The sequence below is a fragment of the Nomascus leucogenys genome, chromosome 4, assembly GCF_006542625.1.
Source record: "Nomascus leucogenys isolate Asia chromosome 4, Asia_NLE_v1, whole genome shotgun sequence".
NCBI lineage: Eukaryota > Metazoa > Chordata > Mammalia > Primates > Hylobatidae > Nomascus > Nomascus leucogenys.
This window is the reverse complement of record NC_044384.1, coordinates 43,832,832-43,854,779: the sequence shown is the minus strand read 5'-3', so window position 1 is coordinate 43,854,779 and position 21,948 is coordinate 43,832,832. Positions and strand designations below refer to the sequence as shown.

At 43.3% G+C, this 21,948-nt stretch overlaps 1 protein-coding gene across 2 annotated transcripts; it reads left to right on the top strand.

Annotated features, from left to right (window-relative positions):
* The first annotated feature begins 14,651 nt into the window (after window positions 1–14,651).
* Window positions 14,652–21,581, top strand: C4H18orf21 (chromosome 4 C18orf21 homolog). 2 transcript variants are annotated; one of them, XM_003261918.4, is made up of 5 exons: window positions 14,652–14,901; window positions 14,981–15,003; window positions 17,106–17,305; window positions 19,453–19,643; window positions 21,151–21,581. In XM_003261918.4, the coding sequence occupies exons 1-5, from the start codon at window positions 14,825–14,827 to the stop codon at window positions 21,314–21,316; spliced, it is 657 nt and encodes a 218-aa protein (XP_003261966.1). In that variant the 5' UTR covers window positions 14,652–14,824; the 3' UTR covers window positions 21,317–21,581. The 2 variants fall into 2 exon arrangements, with proteins under 2 accessions (XP_003261966.1, XP_003261967.1); XM_003261919.4 differs by lacking the exon at window positions 19,453–19,643 and having other exon boundaries at window positions 21,151–21,243.
* Window positions 21,582–21,948: the final 367 nt, after the last annotated feature.

Below are 21,948 nucleotides of genomic sequence, written 5' to 3'. Positions count from 1 at the left end.
AAACAAACAAAAAAAAGTTAAGACAGACAACACCAAATGTTGGTAAGGATTTGGAACAACTGGAACTCTTATACATTCTTTTTTTTTGAGACGGAGTCTTGCTCTGTCGCCCAGGCTGGAGTGCAGTGGCACGATCTTGGCTCACTACAAGCTCCGCTTCCCAGGTTCACGCAATTCTCCTGCCTCAGCCTCCCGAGTAGCTGGGACTACAGGTGCCCACCACCACACTCAGTTAATTTTTTATATTTTTAGTAGAGATGGGGTTTCACTGTGTTAGCCAGGATGGTCTCAATCTCCTGACCTCATGATCTGCCTGCCTCAGCCTCCCAAAGTGCTGGGATTACAGGCATGAGACACCGCATCCAGCCTTAAACTTTTATATATTCTTGATGGGAATGCAAAATGGTTCAAATTCTGTGAAAAACCATTTAGCCATTTCTAATAAAGATAAACATGCTACTACCCTCAGACTAAGAAATTCCATTCCTAGTTGCTTAACTAAGAAAAATAGGTTACAAAAAGACTTGTATAAGAATGTTTATCACAGCTTTATTTATAATAGCCAAAAACTGGAAACAGTCCAATGTCCATCAACAGGTTAATGAATAAACAGCATGTGGTATATTTACAAAATGAAATACTACTCAGCAATAAAAAGGAACAAACTACTGATGCACACAAGATTGATGAAACTCACAGTAAAAGATGTACATACTATTTTTTTCCATTAGTGTAAAGTTCTAGAAAGTTGTAACTAATCTATGTGAAAGAGTATGTACTATATTACTCCATTTTTGAAGTTCTAGAAAGATAAAACTAATATATGTTAAGAGATAGAGAGGGGGCAGTGGTGGCTTCTTTAAGGGATGTTCAAAAGGAAAGAACATTAGCGAAACTTCCAAGGTGAAGGAAATCTTGATAGAATGTGGTTTATCTTCTGGGGTGATGGAAATATTCTGTATCTTTACATGGGTGTTTTTATTTCTTAATTTGTATGGTTAAGATATGTATATTTCAACATAGGTACATTTTACTGAAAACTTTCTAAAATAATTATAATAATTGAATGGGGAGTAGGGAGAGGTACAGATGAAACCAGTGCCAAGATGCTGATAGTTTTTGAAGTTGGCAGTTGGATATATGAGGGTTTATCATAACATTGTGTTTGTTTTGTATATGTTTGAAATTTTCCAGAATAAAGTTTTTAAAATAAAAAATGAATAAATATAACAAATTCACTGCCAACAATTGTCAATTGATACCAATCTAGTTTTATTTTCACCCCCTCAGCTTTCTTTCCTTCCAAAATGATTTTGCAGCACGTCCCAGAAACTTATTTCAACTGCAAACATTCAGGGTACATCTTTAAAACACAAGTTTCAAAAAATAACCATAGGCTGGGCATGGTGGCTCATGCCTGTAATCCCAGCACTTTGGGAGGCTAAGACCAGAGGACTGCTTAAGGCCAGGCCTTTGAGACCAGCCAATGCAACATAGCAAGACCCTGTTTCTACACAAAAATTTAAAAATTAGCCGGGTGTGGTAGCATTCCTGTGGTTCAAGCTACTTGGGAGGCTGAGGCAGGAGGATTGCTTGAACCCAGAAATTGCAGGCTGCAGCGAATTATGATTATTCTGCTGGATTCCAGCCTGGGAAACAGAGCAAGAAAATGTCTCTAAAAAATAAGTAAGTACATAAATAAAATAAAATAAAAAATAGCCAAAACCCCATGATAACCCTAAAAAGTTAAAAATATTTCCTTAATATTATCAACTACCCATCAGTCTCATAAATAGCATAAATGATGGTTTTTATAGTTTGTTTACATCAGAATCCAAGTAAGCTCCACACACTGCAAATGGGTGATAGATGTTTTGTGTGTTTTGGGGCTATTGTTGTTTGAAACAGGGTCTTGCTCTGTCATCCAGGCTGAAGCACAGTGGTGCAATCATAGCTGAGTACAGCTTCAACTTCCCTGGCTCAAGCAATCTTCCCACTTCAGTCTCCTAAGTAGCTGAGACTACAGGTGCCTGCCACCACACCTGGCTAATTTTTTTTTTTTTTTTTTTTGTAGAGATAGGGTCTCGATATATTGCTGAAACTGGTCTCACACTCCTGGACTCAAGCGATCTTCCTGCCTCAGCCTCCCAAAATGCTAGGATTACAGGCATGAGCCACCATGCCTGGCTGGTCATAGATCTTTTAAGCCCTTTTTATTGTTACTCTCTCTCTCTCTCTCTTTGGCTTTATAATTTTTTAGGGATTTTCATTTATTTCTTAAATTGACAGATAAAATTATATGTATTTATCATGCACATGATATATATATACACGTTGAAGTATATAGATGTTGTAACACTGCAGAATGACTAAATCTAGCTAATTAACATATGCATCACCTCACATAGTTAACATTTTGTGGTGAGAGTACTTATCCATTCTTGTATATTTTTTTCAAGAATAAGCTTTGCAATTTATTTGTTGAAGAAAAGCAGTTATTTTTATGTGGAGTTTCACACAGTCTGGATTTTCCTAAACTGTATCCCTTTGGTGTGGTTTAACACAGGGGTCCCCAATCCCCAGGCCACTGACCAGGACCAGTCAGTGCCCTGTTAGGAAATGGGCCACCGAGCAGGAGGTGGGCAGTGGGCGAGCATTATCAACTGAGCTCTGCCTCCTATCAGATCAGCGTGGCATTAGATTCTTATAAAAGCATGAACCCTATTGTGAACTGTACATGTGAGGGATCTAGGTTGTGTGCTGCTTATGAGAATCTAATGCCTGATGATCTGAGATGGAAAAATTTCATCCTGAAACCATCCCCTCCCACCCACCCCCTTGCCCCCCATCTGTGGAAAAATTGTCTTCCATAAAACCGGTCCCTGGTGCCAAAAATGCTGGGGACCATTGATTTAACAGGTTCCTCTGTCCTCTGCATTTTTTGTCATTTGGTAGTTAGATTCAGAGGCTTGATCAGATTTGGGTTTGATTTTAATGGCAAGACTACTCCATGGTTGGTAGTGTGTTCTTCCATCAGGAGGCACATACATGCCTGCTTGCCTCTTCTTTTGAGATAGGTTAGTATGACAGTCAGTTATTAATAGTAGAGTCTAAAGGGCAGCAGGGGAAAAGAAAGAGAAAGGGAAGACACAAAGAAACCAAAATAAACAAAAAGTTACATAGAAAGGTAGAGACATGGAAATGATGACTTAGAGACCAGATGGGGATTTGTACAGAGATTACCAGGAGCACAGAGACGGAGAGGCACAGGAGATACAAGCAGAAACTGATGGACGGATGGCTGATATTGCCAGGGCCAAGTAAGACAGAGGATGAGATCTATTCCATCTGCTGACACAGGTGCAGGGCAAGAAGCAAAACTGCAGTACATGGATGGAGACATAGGAGGGAGAAACAGAGGCACAGAGTGTGGACAGGTGGCACAAGAAGCTGGGCTGTACAGCAAGTGGGGCAGAACACTGGGGGCAATCAATGGGCCGTGGTGTGTGTTGGTGATAACGTGAAGGGGACTGAGTATGCATAAAAGATGATGAGAAAGCTGGCAGGAAGGGAAATGAGGAAGACACCAGAGATAACTGCAGCATAAGGTTCCTGAGCGATGGAGGGGTTTGGAGCCTGTGAGCGCAGGTCAGGAGCAGCCTGGGCAGAGAGGAGAAACCACTTCCTCCCACCCCGGCCCAAATACACATTGAGAGGAAAAGGAGGGAGAGGGGATGGAGGGAGGGGCAAGACACTAAGGGCACTCCCTCATTGTGCAGACTCTGTGAACTGGCCACCCAAAGTCCATTCCCAACTGTACTACAGGGGCTAAAAAAGCAAAAATCCTCCCCTTCAAGGAAACCCTTGCAGCTATGGGTAGCCATGTGACTCAGATTTGGGGAAAGAATCAGAGGCTTCACTTCCTAAAAAAAAAAAAAAAAAAAAAAAAAAAGGAAAGAAAAAAGAGCAAAGGCTTCTGGACTCCCTTATTTCCACCTGGAAGAAAGATGCCATGCCTGGAGGTTCAGCAGCCATCTTGCAACCACAAGGATGGGGCCACATGCTAAGGATGTTGGAGCAGGAAGACTGAAGGAGCCTATGTCTCTGGTGACCTCCCTCAGCCCAGGTCTTGATTGCCCCCTCCACAGACTTCTCGGAATTCTTTCTTTTTCTTTCTTTTTCTTTCTCTCTTTCTTTCTTTTTCTTTCTTTCTTTCTTTTTCTTTCCTTTCTTTCTTCTTTCTTTCCTTTCTTTCTGTTTCTTTTTCTCTTTCTTTTTCTCTTTCTCTTTTTCTTTTCTTTCTTTCTTCCTCTCTCTCTATCTCTCTCTCTCTCTCTTCTTTCCTTCTTTTCTTTTTTTAGATGGAGCTTTGCTTTCGTTGCCCAGGCTGGAGTGCAATGGCCTGATCCTGGCTCACCACAACCTCTGCCTCCCGAGTTCAAGTGATTCTCCTGCCTCAGCCTTACTGAGTAGCTGGGATTATAGGCATGTGCCACCACGCCCAGCTAATTTTGAATTTTTAGTAGAGATGGGGTTTCTCCATGTTGGTCAGGCTGGTCTCGAACTCCTGACCTCAGATGATCCGCCTGCCTCGGCCTCCCAAAGTGCTGGGATTACAGGCGTGAACCACCGTGCCTGGCCACTTCTTGGATATCTGATTGGAGCCCCCCCTGGTAGTTTGCTGACCCTTCCTAAATGACATACCTGTGATGGACTCTAGTTTTTCTGTGAAGCAGCAGGTGAGGTATAGGATGATAAGGGCATGGGGAAGAACCACAATGGCTTTAGGGGAATGGGTGATATGACCAAGGACATTTGAAATTGGCAACCCTTTATTTGGCTGTGCCTTTTTCCAGCAGCATTCTGGTTTGTTTCTACAACTCATTCACTTTGTTTACCCTAAAAACTCTATACACGGGCCAGGCACAGTGGCTCACGCCTGTAATCCCAGCCCTTTGGGAGGCCGAGGTGGGCGAATCGCGAGGTCAGGAGATCGAGACCATCCTGGCTAACATGGTGAAACCCCATCTCTACTAAAAATACAAAAAAAACCAAAAAAACAAACAAAAAAAATAGCCGGGCATGGTGGCGGGTGCCTGTAGTCCCAGCTACTCGGGAGGCTGAGGCAGGAGAATGGCGTGAACCCGGGAGGCAGAGCTGACAGTGAGCCGAGATCACGCCGCTGTACTCCAGCCTGGGCGGCAGTGTGAGACTCCATCTCAAAAAAACAAAACAACAACAACAACAACAACAACAAAACCTCTATACATATTTGCTTCAAAAAAACAAAAACAAAAAACAAAAAAAAAACAAACAAAAAAAACCAGACAGTGGGGCAGAAGGTGGATGGAAGAGTAGATGGAGGTACAGACAAAACAAGACTGGCCATTTATTTATTACTTATGGAGGGTGGGTGATGGATTCACTCCACTGTTTTTACTACTTTTGTACCTTTGAAATTTTCCATGATAAAAAGATATTTTTAAGGAGCAAAATGAATGAAACTGAAAACAAAACTCCTAACTACTACAGGCAGTGCATGATTCATAAGTATACATCTCACAAAGAAAAACCTTTCAGAAGCCAAAACAGGCAGCCAACAGTAGAGCAAGTCTACAAGGCCGGTGGCTGTAGAGCAAGTCTCTGGGCACTGATCCCCACTTCTGAGTCTGTACTGGCACAGGGGGGGCCTTCCTCATCCCTGGCTCTGCTCAGGACTCCGAGTGCTTCCTCTGCCTCTCACCCAAAGTCCACTATACTCGCTGGACAAGGCCTGCTCTAGGGCCTGGATTTGGGCCTGACCCACAGAGTGGCAGTGTTGTCTTTTGACTGACTTTGGCCAACTCAAGTTGGTGAAAGTTATGTGGAACTGAAAGAGTTCCTAACATGCACACCAGACAAAGATGAATTTAAGTCAGTGTGATGACGAAATTCATCCACATACAGCAAATGCCGTGATGACTTTCGGATGCTGGCGTAGACACTCAAGAAAGTACTGATGTTTCTCCAAATCATAAAATCATTGATGAATAGTTCATTTCTACATCTCCCCAGGCTTTTCTTTCTTCCCCTTCATCATCAATATTTATGACAGGAATTCCCAACTGTTTCAGAATTGCTGACATGCTCATGCTTACATGTTTAACACTCCCTCCTCCTCCTCCTTCTTTCTTCTTCTTCGTCTTTGTCTTCTTCCCTTCTTCTCCTTCTTTTTCTCTTTCTTCTTCTCCTTCTTCTTCTTCCTCCTCCTCCTTCTTCTTCCTCCTCCTCCTCTTCCTCCTCCTCCTCCTCTTCCTTTTCTTCTTTTTGTTTTTTTTGAGATGGATTCTTGCTCTGTTGCCCAGACTGGAGTGCAGTGGCGTGATCTCGGCTCACTGCAACCTCCAGCTCCCAGGTTCAAGTGATTCTCTGCCTCAGCCTCCTGAGTAGCTGAGACTACAGGTGCACCCCACCATGTCCAGCTAATTTTTGTATTTTTTGTAGAGACGGGCTTTCTCCATGTTGGCCAGGCTGGTCTCAAACTCCTGGCTTCAAGTGATCCACCCACCTCGGCCTCCCAAAGTGCTAGGATTACAGGCATGCACCACCGCGCCTGGCCAACAATCCATTCTTCTAAAGAGACTCTCTACTGGGAGCCAGGCATGGTGCAGTCTCCTGTAGTCCCAGCTACTAGGGAGTATCACTTGAGCCCAGCAGTTTGAGACCAGCCTCAGCAACACAGTGAGACTCTGTCTCTAAAGAAAATAAATGGAAATAAACAGATCCTCTGGTGTAAGTTATTTTTAAATCAAAATTAACTTGTCAAAAATGCATCAATTTGTCTTAATGATTCTAAGAACTTCTTCTTACCTCTTGAGAGAAGTGGAGTGGTGATGGCTGCTGGTGCCGAGCAGCAGGTGGGATGGGCACATGGGGAGCAACACTGGATTCTGGACCACCAAGCCTTCCCTGGGTTGTAGGGGCCTCATGTCAATAGGCAAGCACCATGCCTTTTGTACTCTCGCCTCCACGTTCCATGCATGTATTGCGTGAGTGCACAGATGATACTTAAAATGATCTGGAATTATATTTAGTTATAGTCCTATCCCCTTCCTTTCCAGATGACTAAACTGAGGCACAGCCAAGCTGAGTAAAGTTTGCTCAAGGTCATGAAGCTGAATAGTGAGAAAACCAGAATCCAGGTGCACTAGCAGATCTTTGAAGTCATCTTGCCTTCCTGTTGAACCAAAAAAATAATAATTCCTGGGTAGGGAATAGGTAAAGCACAGGGTTTCTAGAGAAAGGAGAAGTGGTGCTAGTAAGAAATTACAGGAAAGCTTGGTATTTTAGGCAGAGGAGTTTACATGGACTCCTAGTGCCAGTTTTAGAACAGGGAAATGATGCAGAGAAAATTAATATGTTGGGGAAACCGGGGCTCAGAAACACATTCTTCCCTTGAGGGCTTGTGAAGTGCTGGAAGGTCTATAGCAGGTAAACCAGGCAAGGAGAGGGCCAGTAGGAAGAGCATGGGGTTCTGAGCCAGAGGGAGGTGGATCAAGTCCCACACCATCTGCTTGGCCTTGGCCTAGTGACTCCATCTCTCTGAGCCTCAGTCTCTGTACATGTGAAGTCGGGATGACAACAGTGCCTGCCTCCCAGGGCCTCTCTCTCATTGTGAGAACTCATGCATTCAGCAAATCCTTATAGAATCCAGGCCCTGGGCTAGGAATCACATATGGAACAGCAAACAGCACAGACACAGTCCAGCTGCCAGAGGTTCATTCTGGAGGGGAACAGGTAAACAATGAATAAATAAGGTAATCTCAGATATAAGTTTACTGTGACAACAATACAAGCCAGTAAGGACAAAGAATGACTTGTTGGGTGGGGGCAGGGAGGAATTATTTATTGGAGTAGTCAACGAAGGCCTCCCCTTGGAATGATGAGGAAACGCAGCCATGGGAAGGACCCTCATTCAAAGCAAAGGGCAGCAAGAGCACTGGGGTGGGTCTGAGCAGGGCATGTTTGGGAGACAGAAGACCAGTGTGGCAAGAGCAGTGAGAAGGTGGCCAGGTGAGACAAGGTGAGTCTGAGGTGGGGACAGCAACCTGCCCAGACAGGGCTCTGGAGAGCATGGCGAGGCACTGGTGTTCCAAGCCCAATAAGGAGCCCTGAGAGGCTCTGAGCAGGAACATTCCATGTTCAAAAAGTAATTAACATTTTATTATTTTTTATAGAAACACGGTCTCCCTCTGTCGCCCAGGCTGGAGTGCAGTGGAGCAATCTCGGTTCACTGCAACCTCTGCATTTTGGGATCAAGTGATCCTCCCAACTCAGCCTCTTGAATAGCTGGGACTTACAGGTGCGGGCCACCACGACCAGCGAAGTTTTGTATTTTTTGTAGAGATGGGGTCTCCCTATGTTGCTCAGGCTGGTGTCGAACTCCTGGGCTCAAGTGATCCACCCACCTTGCCCTCCCAAAGTGCTGGGCTTACAGCTGTGAGTGACCACGCCTGGCCAATGATTGACATTTTAAGAAGGCCACTCTGTCTGCCATGTGGAAAATGTGTAACTGCTCAACGGGTTCTCCTTGTCTGTGCCTAAACACAGCCAATTCATCAAGACGGGAAATGTAATAGAATAAGTGTTTAATTCACACAGAGCTGGCTGGAGTTTTATTATTACTCAAGTCAGTCTCCCCAAAAATGCAAGAATTGGGATTCTCAAGGATAATTTGGTGGGTAGGCGGTTAGGAAGTGGGGAAAGCTGTTTGGTTGGGTCAAAGATGAAATCATAGGGGCCTAATGGCCAGGTACGGTAGCTCACAACTGTAATCCCAGCACTTTGGGAGGCCAAGGGAGGGGGCACATCATTTAAGATCAGGAGTTCGAGACCAGCCTGACCAACATGGCGAAACCCCGTCTCTACCAAAAAGTTTAAAAAATTAGCCGGGCATGGTGGTGCATGCCTGTAGTCCCAACTACTTGGGAGGCTGAGGCAGGAGAATCATTTGAACCCGGGAAGCAGAGGTTGCAGGGAGCCGAGATCGCGCCACTGCACTCCAGTCTGGACAACAGAGCTTTAAAAAAAAGAAATCATAGGGGGTTAAAGTGGGTTTTTCTTGCTGTCTTCTGTTCCAGTGGAGGATCACAGAACTGATTGAGCCAGATTACCAAGCACTGATCTTAGATTTTACAACAGTGATGTTATTATCCCCAGGAGCAATTTGAGGATCAGAATCTTGCAGCCTCCAGCTGCATGGCTCCTAAACCATAATTTCTAATCTTGTAGCTAATTTGTTAGTCCTACAAAGGCAGCCTGGTCCCCAGGCAAGAAGGGTTTTGTTTTGGGAAACAGCTGTTATCATCTTTGTTTCAAAGTTAAACTATAAAGGGCTGTTACAAAGTTAAACTATAAGTTCCTCCCAAAATTAGTTCAGCCAATTCCTGGGAATGAACAAGGACAGCTTAGAGGTTAGAAGCAAGATGGAGTTGGTTAGGTCAGATCTCTTTCACGCTAATCATTTTCACTCTTAATTTTTGCAAAGGCAGTTTCAATTGGACTGGGAGAGATAAAAGAGGAAGAAGGAAACGAATGCAGAGGGCCATAGTAGGGGTGCAGGCAAGAGAAGAGGGTGGCTGTGGTGGTGCAGAGAAACAGGCAGTCATGATTTGCTTCTGATGAAGAGCCAGCAGGAGCTGTGGACAGACAAGCTGCAAGTCGTGGGAAGGAAGAAGCAGCACTGTAACATGTCCATAATGGCCCTAACGCCCAGGCTGGAAGTTGTGTGGGAATGAGGGCAAGGAACACCTGGCCCGCCCAGGGCGGAAAACCGCTTAAAGGCATTCTTAAGCCACAAACAAAAGCATGAGCGATCTGTGTCTTAAGGGCATGTTCCTGCTGCAATTAATTCGGCCCATCCCTTCCTTTCCCATAAGGGATACTTTTGGTTAATTTAATAACTATAGAAACAATGCTAATGACTGGTTTGCTGTTAATAAATATGTGGGTAAATCTCTGTACAGGGCTCTCAGCTCTGAAGGCTGTCAGACCCCTGATTTCCCACTTCACACCTCTATATTTCTGTGTGTGTGTCTTTAATTCCTCTAGTGCCACTGGGTTAGGGTCTCCCTGACCAAGCTGGTCTCAGCACATGCACACATATTGGATTTCATTTTCACATTTTCCCTTTTTCTGCTTTATTAGTGACCTAGAAACAGATACAACTATGTAAAAAACAAAACAAAACAAAACTTCTATATGGTGTAGTGGCATTTCTCCTATGCCATGGTGGTGTTGTGAGGATTAAATAAATTAATACATGTTAAGATGCTTAGAAAAGTGCCTGGCACATATACAGTGCTCATTGCATATTATTTTTATTTCAATTCAAATGGAAAAAGACTAGTTTACCTAGCAGGGGGCTTTTGCATAACTTACTATCCATTTTGAAAAAATGTCAGATGCTCTTACATTTAAGTGAAAATACATTTCATATCAATTAAATATGTGCATGGAAGAAATCATACTAGAAAAGTATGAGAAAAACATCTGATTAGCCAGGTGCAGTGGCTCACGCCTGTAATCCCAGCATTTTGGGAGGCCAAGGCAGGTGGATCACATGGTCAGGAGATAGAGACCATCCCGGCCAACATGGTGAAACCCTGTCTCTACTAAAAATACAAAAATTAGCTGGGTGTGGTGGTGCATGCCTGTTATCCCAGCTATTCAGGAGGCTGAGGCAGGAGAATCGCTTGAACCAGGGAGTCGGAGGTTGCAGGGAACCAAGATTGCACCACTGCACTCCAGCCTGGCAATAGAGACTCCGTCTCAAACAAACAAACAAAAAAATCTGATTGAATAGTTAGTTGCCTGACTTTGACAAAGCAGGACTTTTTAGATCACACAGAAAACCCAGATCCAATAATGAAAAGAGTGACTTGTTTGATCACATACAAAACTCTGTAAGGTTAAAAAAAAGTTATAAATTATGCCAAAGATAAGGAAGAAGAAAACATTGCATCACATATGACAAGCAGAAAGTGAATTTCACCAAAATAAAAGATCTTCTAAAAACTGATAAACAATCCAACAAGAGATTTCTTTTCATAAGAGAAAATGCAAACCATCAAAGGGATAAATGAAAAGAGGATTTGCCTTTCACCCATCTAATTTGACCTAGCCTTCTTAGTCATTGATGCTGGGAATATGAATTGCTACAAACTTTTCTGGATGATCTGGCATATAAAAAATGTGCATATTATTCTACCCAGTAATTTCTCTTTTAGGAATTCAGGCAAAAGAAATAAAAAGCACCAGTACTGTATAAACTAGCAAAGCACTAATTTTTTTTTCAAATGATCATCAATAGGAAAATAAATTATGGTTATTTATTTGTTAAATAAATTAAATTATGTTTCATTACATTTTGTAATATGTTCAGCTATTTAAAAGCATATACTAACTTGAAAAGATGTCTGTGGCCTGCTGTTAAGGAAAAAAGGCAAGTTATACAGTAAGGAACTAACAGTTTACTTTTGGTTTTGGTTTTGTGTGTGTGTTTGGTTTGTTTTTTTTTGTTGTGGTCATGGTAAGTTGGGGGGGGGTTGCATATTTACACATGTAGTTAAGTGTATAAGGACATAGGTAGAGGAGACACCCAATTATTCATGTCGATCGCCTTAGAGAAGTGGGATGGAAAGGTGGGAAGAGCAGGGAAAAGAACTTTTCTTTGGAAAAAGTTAAAATGCCTATAGAGATGTAAATACATACTTTCTCTTTGCAAATCTTTATATAATTTAGCCCCCCACCTCCCTCCTTTTTTTTTTTTTTAGACAGAGTCTCGCTCTGTCACCCAGGCTGGAGTGCAGTGGCTGCGATCTCAGTTCACTGCAACCTCAGCCTCCTGGGTTCAAGCGATTCCTGTACCTCAGCCTCCCAAGTAGCTGGAACTACAGGCGCATGCCGCCACACCTGGCTAAATTTTTGTATTTTAGTAGAGACAGGGTTTCACCGTGTTGCCCAGGCTGGTCGCCAACTCCTGAGATCAGGCAATCCACCCACCTTGGCCTTCCCAAGTGCTGGAATTACAGGCATGAGCCACTGCACTTAGCCAATTTAGCTCCCTTTTAAAATTGAAAATGGGCTGGGCATAGTGGCTCACCCCTGTGATCCTAACACTGTGGGAGGCTGAGGTGGGAGGATCGCTTGAGCCCAGGAGCTCAAGACCAGCCTGGGCAATATAATGAGATGCCCATCTCTACCAAAATAATAATAATAATAATACCTAAGCATGGTAGTGTGCCTGGTTCCCAGCTACTAGGGAGGCTGAGGCAAGAGAACCCTTTAACCCAACCCAGGAATTCAAGAATGCAGTGAACTGTGATCACACGACTGCACTCCAGCCTGAGCAACAGAGTGAGATCCCATCTCAGATAAATAAATAAATAAATAAAGCAGGCTAAATAAGGGTCCACTATCCAGAACATACACATTAAAAAACCTTACAACTCATCAACAAAAAGACAACTCCAATTAAAAAATGAGCAAATAACTTAAACAGCCAAAGATATATAAATTGCCAACAAGCACATGAAAAGCTGCTCAAAAGCATCAGTCGCCAGGGAAATGTTAATCAAAACCACAATGAGATGCTACATCATACTCACTAGGAGGGCTAGATTTAAAAAAAAAAAAAAGAAAAAGAAAAGCAAATGTTGGTGAGGGCACGGAGAAACTGGAACCCACATTAAGCACAGAATTACCACATAACCCAGCAGATCTACTCTTAGGTATTATACCCCGAAGAACAGAAAACAGGCACTCAAACAAATGCATGTACACACATGTTCACAGCAGCATTCATTCATAACAGCCAAAAAGTAGAAACAATTCAAACGTTCATCAACTGATGAATGGATAAACCATTGTGATACTGTGGGCGGCAAGCCACCCAGGCGCCGAGGCAAGAGACCGAGGACACGAGCTGTTCCAGTATAATAAAATATAAAACAAGAATAGTTATACCAGATATAGATCTTAGATATGATTATATATCAATAATCATTGGTAGTAATTACTCTTTATTCCAATATTATAATAATCCTCGCTCTATAATCATAACCTAAGAAAAACCAGGCCATACAGAGATAGGAGCTGAGGGGACGTAGTGAGGAGTGACCAGAAGACGAGTGTGAGCCTTCTGTTATGCCTGGACAGGGCCACCAGAGGGCTTCTTGGTTTAGCGGTGACGCCAGCGTCTGGGAAGATGCCCGTTGCCAGGCGGACGGTGGTCTAGCGGTAGCAAAAGGTATCAAGGAACAACACCCGCTACTTAGCAGACCAGGAAAGGGAGTCTCCTTTTCCCGGGGGAGTTTAGAGAAGACTCTGCTCCTCCACCTCTTGTGGAGGGCCTGACACCAGTCAGGCTTTCCCGCAGTTATCCGGAGACCTAACCGTCTCCCTCTGATGCTGTGCTTCAGTGGTCATGCTCCTAGTCCACCTTCATGTCCCATCTTGTACACCTGGCTCTGCCTTCTAGATAGCAGTAGTAAATTAGTGAAAGTACTAAGTCTCTGATGTCTAGAAATAATGGCGTAAGCTGTCTTTCTCTTTCTCTCTGCCTCGGCTGCCAAGCAGGGAAGGGCCCCCTGTCCAGTGGACATGTGACCCATGTGACCTTACCTATCATTGGAGAAGATTCACATTCTTTACCCTGCCCCTTTTGCTTTGTATACAATAAATAACAGCACAGCCAGACATTTGGGGCCACTACCGGTCTCCGGGCATTGGTGGTAGTGGTCCCCCGGGCCCAGCTGCCTTTTCTTTTATCTCTTTGTCTTGTGTCTTTATTTCTACACTCTCTCGTCGCCGCACACAGGGAGAGACCCACCGACCCTCTGGGGCTGGTCCCTACAGATACAGCCATACAATGGAGCATTATTCAGCCCTAACAACGAATGAAGTACTGATACGTGCTGCAAGGTGGATGAACCTGATACATTATGCTAGGTGAAGGAAGCCAGACACAAAAGGTCGTGTGTATGATTCCATTTACATGAAATGCCCAGAATAGGTAAATCCATAGAGACAGAAAGCGGACTGTTGGTCGCCAAGGCCTGGCAGGGAGGGGAGGATGGGCCGTAAGTGCTTCATGGAGTTGGCTGTCCTTCGGCGTGATCGAAATATTTTGGAAATAGCAGAATGGTGCTTGCACAACATTGTAAACTTACTAAACGCCACTGAATTGTTCACCTTAAAATGGTCAAAGTTACGTTATGCGAATTTCACTTTAATTACAAAAAGAGAAACGCTAGCGTTTACGCAGGCGGAGGGCAGGCTGGACTGGGGACGCTCCTCCCGGCGGCCTCGTTGCTGGCAGCGTTTCCGCCCGCCGGCGCCCCAGTCAGTACGGCGCCCGGAGCATCCGGAGGGCGAAGCTGCGGCAGAGCAATCACAACAGGGCTGTCAGAGAGGAGGCGAGCCGGGAGGAAGATAGGCGGGTGGGAGCCTCACCTCTGGACTCTACCGCCGCAGCCCGGTGTAGCCGCTACGCCCAAGCTCAAGTCTGACTCGAAACTCCGCTGGGTGCCTGAGAGGACCCGGCAGGCCAAGGGGTGGAACTGAGGGGGCGGGGACGCAGCGGGCGGGTGAGGCCGCCTCCCGGCTGAGCACGCCTCCACGCCAGACTGGACGCGAAGGAAACCGGAACCTGTCTGCCGAGGGTGCCCGTTTCCGGAAGCAGCTTGAGTCTGGACGCCAACGTCGGCGACGCTGGGAAGCAGACTTCCGGCGCCGTATTTTCTCCGCTGGTTCCTGCGGCGAGCCAGCTGCAGCGGCGGCGGCGATGAGACAGAAGCACTACCTTGAGGCTGCAGCGCGGGGACTGCACGACAGCTGCCCGGGCCAAGCCCGCTACCTCCTGTAAGAGGACTGGAGAGGAAGCGGGAGGCGAGCGGGGAGGTGTTCCTTTGCTCCTGACAAGTCTCTTTCTCTTTTACAGCTGGGCCTACACTTCGTCGCACGGTAAGAAGAACGCCTGTCTCTTGTGCGTTGGGCCCTTGTCGCCCCGCTTTCCTCTATTCCGCACAACGCTCAAATAAGGCCGATGGACTCACTCCCCTCCGTAAAAACAACAACAAAACCCGCATGTTTCTCGGTTTCGTGAAAAATCCAAATTCTTTAATGTACCTTGTCTTGCTTTATTAGCGGCATTTGACACATTGATCAGTCTTGAAATAGTTTCCTGCCTTGGCTTCTAGGTCATTACGTAGTTCATCTCCTCTTCATTTATTACTTCTCGATTTGCTTTGCTGATTCCTCCTAATCTCCCCAAGCTTTAAGTATTGTCGTGGCCCAGTACTCAGCCCTTGGACCTCTTTTCTAGGCACACTCACTTCCTTGGTGACAGTTTTTCATCCAATCTCATGGCTTTTAATACCATATACTGAGGACTTACAAATATATATACTCAGCGCAGACCTCTCCTCTGAATTCTAGACTCATATATCCAAATGTCTTCTTGACAAATTCTTTTCAATGTCTGGTAATTCAAACTTAGCTAATATGTCCAAAACCTGAGCTTTACCCCCCAACAAGATCCTCCAGTTTTTCTCATTTCAGTAAATAATTCCATCCTTCCCTTAGAGTTATTGAGCCCAAAAACCTTGGAGCCATTCTTGACTCCCTAACTCTCTCTCTTCCCCCAGGCCAGTATGCGAGCAAATCCTGTTGGCTTTAAAATGTAGCCAGAATCAGCCAGGAGCAGTGGCTCACCCCTGTAATCCCAGCACTTTGGGAGGCCGAAGCGGGCGGATCATTTGAGGCCAGGAGTTCTAGACCAACCTGGCCAACATGGCGAAACCCTGTCTCTTCTAAAAATACAAAAAAATTACCCAGCGTGGTGGTCCACGCCTGTAATCCCAGCTACTCGGGAGGGTGAGGCATGAGAATCTCTTGAACCCGGGAGGTGGAGGTTGCAGTAAGAGGAGATGGCGCCCGTGCACTCCACTCCTCACCACATCCATTGCTACTACCCTGCTCCAGGCCATCACCAGCTCTCTCCTGGATTATTGCTAACAGCTCCCATGCGTTTCTAGTGTGTTCTCAAGCCAGCAGCATGAGTGATGCTGATAAAAACCAAAGCTAGATCATGTCACTTCTCTGCCACAAACTCAAACAGCTTCCCATCTCCCAGTAAAAGTGACAGTCCTTTAAAAGGATTGTAGGGCCCTGTGTCATAGGCCCGCATACCTCTCTGATCTACTCTTTCCTTCACGCAACTCCAGTCACACTAGGCCTCCTTGCTTTTCTGTTTCAGGGCCTTTGCAGCTACTCTTCACTCTGCCTGGGATTCTTGCCTCACATATCTGCTTTCATGCGAATCCTCCATTTCCCTCTGGTCTCTATGATATCACTCAATGAAGCTTTCCCTAACCACCTATTTAAAATTACAGTAACTCCATCAATACTTCTATTCCCCTTTTCTATCTTACTTTTTTATTCCCAGCACTTAACATTTGACGTTGTTATATTTATTGTATGCCTCGGTGAATTGTCCTTTGTTCACTGCTGTGTCTCCAGCAATCAGAACAGTGCCTGGCATTCTGAATTGTCACTTAGTAAATATGAATGAATTTCACTTTGGCAGAGCTAAGTTTAAGTGTGGTCTTTAGCTTTATAAGTGCTGTTACATCCCTGGCACATAGCACAGTGCTCAACAGTGGATACTATTCATTGTGCTATTTAAAAAAAGAAAATCGCAGTGCAATTTGTTATTTTGTGGTAAGCATTGGTAAAATTGGTGAAACATAACAGCCTTTTAAAACTTAGTAGCAAGTAATGAGAAGTGGCTAGATTTTGGATATATTTTAAAGCCTACAGGATTTGCTAGCATAGGTTGGAGATTTGCCTATCTGTTGCTGAAAGGAGTGAATGGATGGAATTGTAGTATTCTGCATAGTAAATTACTGTCAATTTATCTTTTTGTAAATTTTCATATTTTGAGTTTACTTAAGAATGTGTATCTGCTTATATTAAATATCAATATACTTTTTATAATGTTGGCAGTTTGAGGTAACAAAATATTCTGATTTGCTGAATTGTGAGTTTCGTTTGTATAACTTTAGATGATAAGAGCACTTTTGAAGAAACGTGTCCATACTGTTTCCAGTTGTTGGTTCTGGATAACTCTCGAGTGCGTCTCAAACCCAAAGCCAAGTTGACACCCAAAATACAGAAACTTCTTAATCGAGAAGCGAGAAACTATACACTCAGTTTTAAAGAAGCAAAAATTGTGAAAAAGTTCAAAGACTCCAAAAGTGTATTGGTAAGATTTCAGTTCCAGTATGTATGAGTAAACTAGAATTTTCTTTTCTTTCACTTAAAATCAGTTTTAAGAGTCAGCCTCGATATAACTCAGAGATTTATAGTAGTATATTTGGATTATCAAAATATATACATAAACACTTCTCTGATGATTAGTGTTTCATTATAAGGACAGCTTATTTTTATTTTTCATGATTACCTAAACCAAATATGGTGAGCTCTCAATTGTTTTGAGATCCCATTGTTGAGCGTTATTTTTCACAAATGTGCGGATTTCTTGAACTGACCATTATGGCTCCACCTAAATTGCAGTTACCACTACATTGTTTTTTCAATTAATGGTCCTTTGCTTCAAATAGTAGTATGTTATGTATGTAGGTATCATGTCACTTCTTCAGCTCTCCTCCCACTCCGTGTCAGAGTGTGTATTTACAGGTATGCCCAACAAAGGTGAATGCATCTTTTGTTCTTTAAACATTTTATTGAGGGTCTATCATATGCCAAGCAACATTTAATATTGGGGATATAAGATGGAATAAAACAACCAAAGTCAGATTATGTATGGTTTACTATATGGAGGCCAGTAGCAAATGCACTTTATATCCTGCATATTTTATGTTAACATTTATCAACTGTTCAAGTGCGTGCTTATTGTCCAGCACTGTGCCAGGCACTGGACATTATGACAGCTTATGTCTGGCCTAAGACTATAATTAGCAATTACTTGGATTGAAAATTGCCATATTTAGGAGTTTACCAGTGTTGGTCAGGTAGGTGCATTTTGCTTTGTCATAAAATTGAATGGTTAAAGGGAAAGAGAGAAGAGATAGAATATTGAAGTGAGTATAGAATTCAGTTTCTTAGTTCTTGGAGAATTGCATTTTTCAAAAATCATTACTGCCACATATTTGGAAAATGTTCTTAAATGGGAAGACAGTAAATGCTGCCTCACTATCTTGCAGTGTTTTGCCCTCATGAAGCTTACATTCTAATGTATTTTAATCAGAAGTCAGCTAGAAAGGTGCTAGAGGTATTTGTTTTTCTGATTTATTTTAATCTGTATACAGCCTCCTTCCAAAAAGTGTAAAGCAACATAGACCTTTGATAGATGCAGATCTTCCATTGGCATTTTCATCTGCTCATGAACATCAAACTACTTCTCACTTAAACTAGTTTGTATTAATTTGCCGAGGCATGGGCTGAGTCCTGTGCACAGTCAGTTAGATATGTAGAAGAAAGGAAATTAGCTAGAAAATGGACCATTTCTTGAGAAATGAATCTTGAAAAGAAAGTCAACCTCTAGAGCTAATGATGGGAGTGGAGAGATGTGAGAGTATAACAACTCATTTGGCTGTATAAGTTACTTTAGACCTATATTTACAAAATTGCTAAGGATTTGAAGAGGCTACTTAAATTTCCAGTGATACTGTGCCATATTGTTTTTGGGAAGAGGCTTGAAGTTCATCTGCAAAAAAATATTAAATGCTTACTGCTGTTACAAAGAACATTCCTCCAGATGTTAAAGAGTATCATCTCCCATCTCTTCCCAAATTCCCCCCAAACATGGTTTTATATTTAAAAAGTAGAGTTCATTATCTTTGAAAACCTATTTTAAATTAAATACAAATGTTTAGCCATTCATTTTTATTAAACATTTTCTCATTTTAAATTTGCCGGCTGGGCACAGTGACTCAAGCCTGTAATCCCAGCACTTTGGGAGGCCGAGGCAGGTGGATTGCCTGAGGTCAGGAGTTCAAGACCAGGCTGGCCAACATGGCGAAACCCCGTCTCTACTAAAAATACAAAATTAGGCAGGCGCAGTGGAAGGTACCTGTAGTCCCAGCTACATGGGAGGCTGAGGCAGGAGACTCGCTTGAACCTGGGAGGCAGAGGTTGCAGTGAGCCGAGATCACACCACTGCACTCCAGCCTGGGGACAAAGCAAGACTCCGTCTCAAAAAAAAAAAAAAAAAAAGTCTTGTCTGATTGTTGCTACTAGATTGCAAGTTCCCCAAGGACAGCCTCTATTTTACTTACCCCTATAATATCTGGTATAGTCCCTGACATTTAAAAATTCAATGAACATGTGGTTTATGGGGTTAAATTATAAGATAAATGACGGGACTGATATTTCTTCTTTTTATGGTAGTTGATCACTTGTAAAACATGCAACAGAACAGTGAAACATCATGGTAAAAGTAGAAGCTTTCTGTCAGCATCGAAGAGCAATCCTGCCACTCCTACAAGTAAACTCAGCCTGAAGACACCAGAGAGAAGGACTGCAAACCCAAACCATGACATGTCTGGTTCCAAAGGCAAGAGCCCAGCCTCGATTTTCAGGTATCTTAATCCATGAAGTTTTTGAATTGCCAGTGTTAACTCAAGTGTTTTCTTCTAATTTCCTGTGTTTAATATACTCCCTAAATATGCCATGCATTTCAGGACTTGGCCATTTTTTCTCCATACCCTTTTCTAATGTCACATACTCCCATATCTTCAATGCTCATTTCAATGCATTTGACTTCTAGGTATGTTACTTTGCTTCCAACATCTCCTGTGCCTATTTCCAGCTGCCTGCTAAATATATCCACTTCAGTCCCCTGCATGTTCAAAACTTAGTTCATCATTTCCCCACAGCTAACCACTCAAACCTGTCCATCCTCCTGAGTTCTTTTTTTGAGACGGAGTCTCGCTCTGTCGCCCAGGCTGGAGTGCAGTGGCGCAGTCTCGGCTCACTGCAAGCTCCGCCTCCCAGGTTCATGCCATTCTCCTGCCTCAGCCTCTCCGAGTAGCTGGGACTACAGGCGCCCGCCACCACGCCCGGCTAATTTTTTGTATTTTTAGTAGAGACGGCGTTTCACCGTGGTCTCGATCTCCTGACCTCGTGATCCGCCCGTCTCGGCCTCCCAAAGTGCTGGGATTACAAGCATGAGCCACCGCGCCCGGCCCTGAGTTCTTTATTCTGTGAATGAACACAACTTTCTGGACATTTTGACCCAAAATGACAGGTACATTCAAAAATCCCTGTTTCCTTGGTCCTTGTCACCAATTTCTATATATTCTACTTCCATGTTTTCATCTTTTTGCTCCTTTTTCTCCCTAGTGCTGCTATATTCTGGTTCAGGTCCTTATGCACCATTTGTCAGGACTACTGCAGTGATTTTCCTAATGGGTCTCCCTGCTTCTAGGATCAAACTCTTTTAGTGTGATCATCTTTCTGGAGCATAGGTCTACATCACCTGTGTAGCATATGGATCAGTGCTCTAGCATGGCTTTCCAGTCCTATCTGGCACCAATCTGTCTGCCTGTCTTTCTTTGCCTTAAATCATCCTATGTGCCGACAAAACTGAAACATTCACGGCCGGGCATGGTGGCTCACACCTATAATCCCAGCACTTTGGGAGGCCAAGGTGGGCGGCTCAGGAGTTTGAGACCTGAGACACGGTGAAATACCATCTCTACTAAAATACAAAAAATTAGCCAGGCTTGGTGGTGTTTGCCTGTAGTGCCAGCTACTTGGGAGGCTGAGGCAGGAGAATTGCTTGAACCTGGGAGGCAGAGGTTGCAGTGAGCTGAAGTGGCACCACTGCACTCCAGCCTGGGCGACAGAGTGAGACTCCATCTCCAAAAAAAAATACCGAACCATTCATAGTATACTTTCTTGCTCTAAACATTTGTTCTTGCCCTTTTCTCTGTCAGAAATTCCTGAGGAAATCTAACTGAACAGGGATTTGTCAAATGATAATACACTGAGGATAGCCATTGCCTGTATATGGCCATAATACAAAAGAGTAGAAAATGATTGTCATTTGTTGGTATAACTAAATGTGGTTTTGTTTCTTTTCAGAACACCTACATCTGGACAGTCAGTATCTACTTGCTCCTCAAAGAATACGAGCAAAACAAAGAAACACTTCTCTCAACTAAAAATGTTACTTAGTCAGAATGAATCCCAAAAGATTCCAAAGGCGGACTTCAGAAATTTCTTATCTTCTCTGAAGGGTGGACTTTGAAAATAAGAAATGCCTGATGTCAATTCTGAAAACAACTTTTTAAACTTTTATTTATTTTTTGAATACATGGAAACTAGATCTGAATGCAAACTTTTCTTGGCATCCTTCAGTGTTTATGGGGAAAATACCTCATTAGTATGAATACGTGAAACCTGCCTACCTCATAGGACGACTGTGAGGATCAAAAAATATATGAAAGTTCCTTGTAGATACATAATCTATAGATATATATGTGTATGTATATAAAGATATATATATACATTGAGTAGTGGCATTACTATTTTTTCTTCCTTTAGTCAGCAGTTTTTATGTTATTTTCTTTCAAAAGGGAATTGAGATCTTTATGAGAGGGTCTGTTCACTCATGAGGGTTTCTTCCATGTGTCTATAGCATTGTTGATAATTCAGGAAAAGGATCAAGTGGGTCCTTATTTTCTCACAATTATCTGCATAACTATCTTAGTAAAACCTGAAGCTTATTCCTATTTTGATTGCAAAAGTAAATACCTGGAACATTCCTGATTATAGATCACTCAATAGGAGACTAAAATTTTCTTTCTGTATAGAAAAGGGAACGTACTGTTGGTGATACTATAAATTAGTACAGCAACTTTGGAAAACAGTATGGAGGTT

Coding starts and splice junctions, on each gene's coding strand:
- C4H18orf21 (XM_003261918.4), top strand. CDS start 14,825: ATGAGACAGAAGCACTACCTTGAGGCTGCAGCGCGGGGACTGCACGAC. Junction 15,004..17,105: donor GGCCTACACTTCGTCGCACG/GTAAGAAGAACG, acceptor GTATAACTTTAG/ATGATAAGAGCACTTTTGAA. Junction 17,306..19,452: donor AAGACTCCAAAAGTGTATTG/GTAAGATTTCAG, acceptor TTTTTATGGTAG/TTGATCACTTGTAAAACATG.